Below are 4555 nucleotides of genomic sequence, written 5' to 3'. Positions count from 1 at the left end.
TTTTAATAACAGTTTTTTTGAATGTTTAGACAGAATCTAAATGAACAAACTGCCATATTTGCTTCATCAGGTAGCAATGCGTGATATAAGAATATGGAGGGAAAAAATTATTATTATAATTTTTTTTTGTTCAGAGTCTCAAGCTGAGCAAAAATATGCAATTTGGTGCGGATGCTGATATTTATATGGCCAAAAAGTAAGATGAAATTCAGATAGCTTGTAATGGAAATCAATGAGATCTGTATAATAGTATAACAGACTACTATATATAGGCTAAAGTTGTCACTCTGTATCTCCCAATAATACAATTATAATGATCAAAGCTTTGTAGTTTAACATGTAATGCAATGCAATACAATGATGATTGTTAGATGAACAAATAAACATTTCTCAAAAACCTGATGCTCATTTTCTAAAAAATTATGTATGATAATCAAGTAAACCTACACTCTTAAAAATATAGGTGCTTCAAAACGTTCTTCACAGCGATGCCATAGAAGAACCATTTTTGGTTCCACAAAGAACCATCTCTTTCTTACCTTTTTATAATCTGAAGGACCTTCTTTCGCCACAAAGAACAGTTTTTGTGAAACAGGAAGGTTCTGCAGACGTTAAAGGTTCTTTATGGAACCATTTACACAGGAAAAAAAAAATAATATATATATATATATGTATATGTATGTATGTATGTATATGTATATGTATGTATGTATATGTATATATATACTGTATATACATACATAAACAGAATAACACTGGTTTGCATAATCTTAAAAGTTAACTTGCGGCAGCCTTAAGCAGTTTTAGCCTGCTTGAATTCCCCTCATGGATTGGGGTTTCTCTTGTACCTTCATATGTACTGAGGTGTAAGTTTGTAAACCTCATAAATGAATAATGAAAACTCAGCGAAAGGGTCTGCTCAGCTCCAGAGTACAGGAGACTTTATCAAATATTAATATGATTCTGCAATCATCGGGCTGAGCATGTCAGAGTGTGTTCATTTTCTCAGCCAGCTGCTGTTGGCGATGTTTGTCTGTGTGTGTGTCACATACTGATACTGTTTCATTAGTGCAATGGTTTGTGATGCATTTTGTCTTGCTTTGTGACCAGCAACACACAAATACATTGGTTTTTTTTTTTTATATATTTGTGTGTACACTGTTCAAAAGTTTGGGGTTAGTACGATTAGATACTTTTATTCTGCAAGTATGCATTGAATTATCTTTATAATGATATAAAAGATTTCTATTTCAAATAAATGTGGTTGTTTTTGAACTTTTTATTCATTGAAAACATTCAGAAAAATAAAACGTATCACCATTTCCACAAAAATATTAAACCGCACAGCTGTTTTCAGCAATAATAATAATGAGAATTGTTTCTTGAGCAGCATATCAGAATGATTTCTGAAGGATCATGTGACACTGAAGACTGGAGTAATGATGCTGAAAATTCAGCTTTGCATCTCAGGAATAAATTATATTTTAAAATGCATTCATATAGACAACAGTCATTTTAAATGGCAGTAATATTTCATAATATTACTGTATTTTTGATTAAATAAATGCAGCTTTGGTGAGCATAAGGGACTTCTTTCACAAACATTTAAAAATCTTACTGACCCCAAACATTTGAATGGTAGTGTACTGTGAAATTTGATGTGCATGTTATTGCTCTGATTATATTTTGTCAGCTTTGACGGAGAATTCATAATGCGAATACATGTTTGACAAAGAGTAGATGATATGTTCACTGTTTATTCAAAATGTATTAATGCTTGTTTTTTTTATTTGTTACCTAGAATGTAGATGATCATTGATACACCAGTTGTATGTATGTGAAGTCAGTGTTTCTGTGGTTGATGGGGAAGATGTTTTCGGTCTTTCAGAAATGGGCACGGATCTGCCGGGGCCGGTGGCCATGCTGGGCGCTGTGGTGGGCGCGGGTCAGGTCAGGATGGCGGGAGCCATGCCGGGGCGAGGAGGCAAGCGGAGATCAGCGGGGTGAGTTATTATGCTGAACAGCGTATTATTTTCATAATTGTAGATGCTCTGTAAAGGGGTCATATGATGCAATTTCAAATTTTCCTTTCTCTTTGGAGTGTTACAAGCTGTTTGTGCATAGATACGATCCCTAAAGTTGCAAAAACTAAAGTCTCAAACCCAAAGAGATATTCTTTATAAAAGTTAAGACTCATCCACGCCCTCCTAAAACGCCTCGTTTAAACACGCCCCCACATGTCTACGTCACTGTGTGGGAAGAATTGCATAACGCCGCCCAAATGTGCACGCAAAGAAAGAAGACGTAACTTTTATTCTCGCTGTAGTATTGTTGTTGCCGCCGCCATGTCGTGAAGACGCTGTTGTGTTCGTTGTACGCAACGCGTAAAAAGACAGTATAAGTCATTATAATCCGTAATTATGTCCCCACTGGATGCAACAAATGCCTTGTTTATAATGGGTTTTATTGGTGTTGTCTCGTCGCGCCGGGAGACACGGCATCACAGTATGGTAGGGGCGTAACATTTCCGTCACACGCTTGAGGTATTCGGCCAATCACAACACACTGGATAGCTGGCCAATCAGAGCACACCTCGCTTTTCAGACCGATGAGCTTTGTAAAAATCGATTGCTTTTCAGAAAGGCGGGGGCATAGAGGAGAAACAATAATGTACATTGTGGAAAATAATGTGTTTTTTGAACCTTATACCACATAAACACATTGCATTACACCAAATACACAACATAATGTTCTTTTTAGCAACATCATATGACCCCTTTAATATGACACTTAACAGTTCAATATAGTGACTTGCAAATGACAAAAAATATCAATAGAAAAGTAAGATTTACCCATTTTCAGATGTGTTGCTTAACTGTTCAAGGGGAATTGGGTACAGTTGCACAGGTTTTGGCCCTTTTTGTTCTTTCTTTAATAGTCCATTAATGAAAAAAAAAAAACGTATGTTGAAAAATAATAAATTAAATTAGAAGATAATGTGTAAGATAAGATATGTAGATAAATAATTAATGCATCAACAGCCATTTGCTCACATTACTAATTAGACTATTATTCTTATTCTTATTATTACTTGAATGAATGCATGAATGATTGTTTATTCAGATATCCAATTTCCCTTAAAGAATGAAACTATACACGTGCATATTTAGTTCTATTCTATGTTTATAATTTCTTTCTATGTAACTTCTTATTGCATCAGATGTGTGAATGACACGTTTTTTAGTCTATTGAAAGTTATGTGATGCATACAGCAGGCAGCATCATGAATCAGGAGTGTTTGCAGTTGAACGCAGCTTTAATGAGCTCATGAAATGATATGACTGTCTCTCAGAGCCCATTATGAAGGAGTGCTCGTTATTTTCATTGTCTCTTATTATGTAACACTTTATTATTTGTTTTGCCATTGAAAAGGTGTTCGGTGTTAATTAAAGGAAATAAGAACATTTCATTTATTGATTATCTTCCTCATGGATCTCCAGTACTGACATTACTGAGCTACATGTACTTTTGAATACTTTATCAGAGTAAAATTGCTCTCATATTTTTCAGATAATCAACCACATTTATGCTGCATCTTCTGAAAAACAATATAAATGAAATTTCCAAAGAGGTGGATCTTGGTTAGATTTATTCTGTGCCCATTATAGTGAAATATGAATACTATATATTATCCTTTATTTTTTATATTATACAGTGTTATGCAGAGCCCAGTGTATAGCTGCCCAAATAACTGTACAATAGCAGCACAACTAATTTGTCTCAATAGGTAACAGTGGCATCTGCTGTGTTGGAGGCAGGACTTCAGTTCCCTGCATGCACCAAAGCATGAATAAATAAAGCAATAAACCCCAAGAAGCAGTGGTTTACAGTGAATTTATAACAGCTAAGGGGCATTGTTAGGCATGATGCAAAGCGTCCCCCCTTAGCTGTTATAAATTCACCGTAAACCACGGCTTCACGGGGCTTATTGCTTTTATAAAACGGTTATTCCATATACGTAGTAAGGTTTCACAAAATAAAACAGAGCAAATAAAGTGTAATGATAATAATAAAAACATTATTCTTTCGCCAAACAATGTAGTTCCTCAGAAACGGTTGCTGTTCCAACAAAGTGGTTGCCGAGCAACACACAAATTAGTGCTGGGCGGTATGACCAAAAATGTATATCACGGTATTTTTCAAAATTATACCGGTTTCACGGTACATGACGGCATTTTTTTTCCATGCATGACCGGGTGTTAACCATATTTTCTACTGATTGAGAGAGGAAATACTGCAGTATATTGACTTAGAATGCCCTATTTTACTGTCATGATGAGTGAATATTGTCAAAAAATACCACACTAAATAGTGACTAAACACGACCCCTTTTAATACATGTTAACCAGGAGTCACTCTCATTTATAATCGCGGCATCGTCTGATAAAATCAACATGCATCTACACTAAAGAGCGGCTATGCGGTTGTTTTGGCTATATTACTTTTTTGTCTCATGCAGCGCACTGCCTGCGTCTGAGTAACAAACTAAAAAAAA

General features: G+C 35.3%; 1 protein-coding gene across 1 annotated transcript in view; it reads left to right on the top strand.

Annotated features, from left to right (window-relative positions):
- LOC107692692 (aryl hydrocarbon receptor nuclear translocator 2) overlaps window positions 1-4555 on the top strand; it is a 98224-nt gene that overhangs the window by 7936 nt on the left and 85733 nt on the right. The window contains exon 2 of the mRNA XM_016491888.1: window positions 1889-2003. Within this exon, the coding sequence (XP_016347374.1) occupies window positions 1889-2003 (115 nt within the window). The remainder of the gene's footprint in view (window positions 1-1888; window positions 2004-4555) is intronic.

Source organism: Sinocyclocheilus anshuiensis, unplaced genomic scaffold (assembly GCF_001515605.1).
Source record: "Sinocyclocheilus anshuiensis isolate Anshui unplaced genomic scaffold, SAMN03320099.WGS_v1.1 scaffold45, whole genome shotgun sequence".
Classification (NCBI taxonomy): domain Eukaryota; kingdom Metazoa; phylum Chordata; class Actinopteri; order Cypriniformes; family Cyprinidae; genus Sinocyclocheilus; species Sinocyclocheilus anshuiensis.
This window is presented reverse-complemented; position numbering and strand designations above follow the sequence as displayed.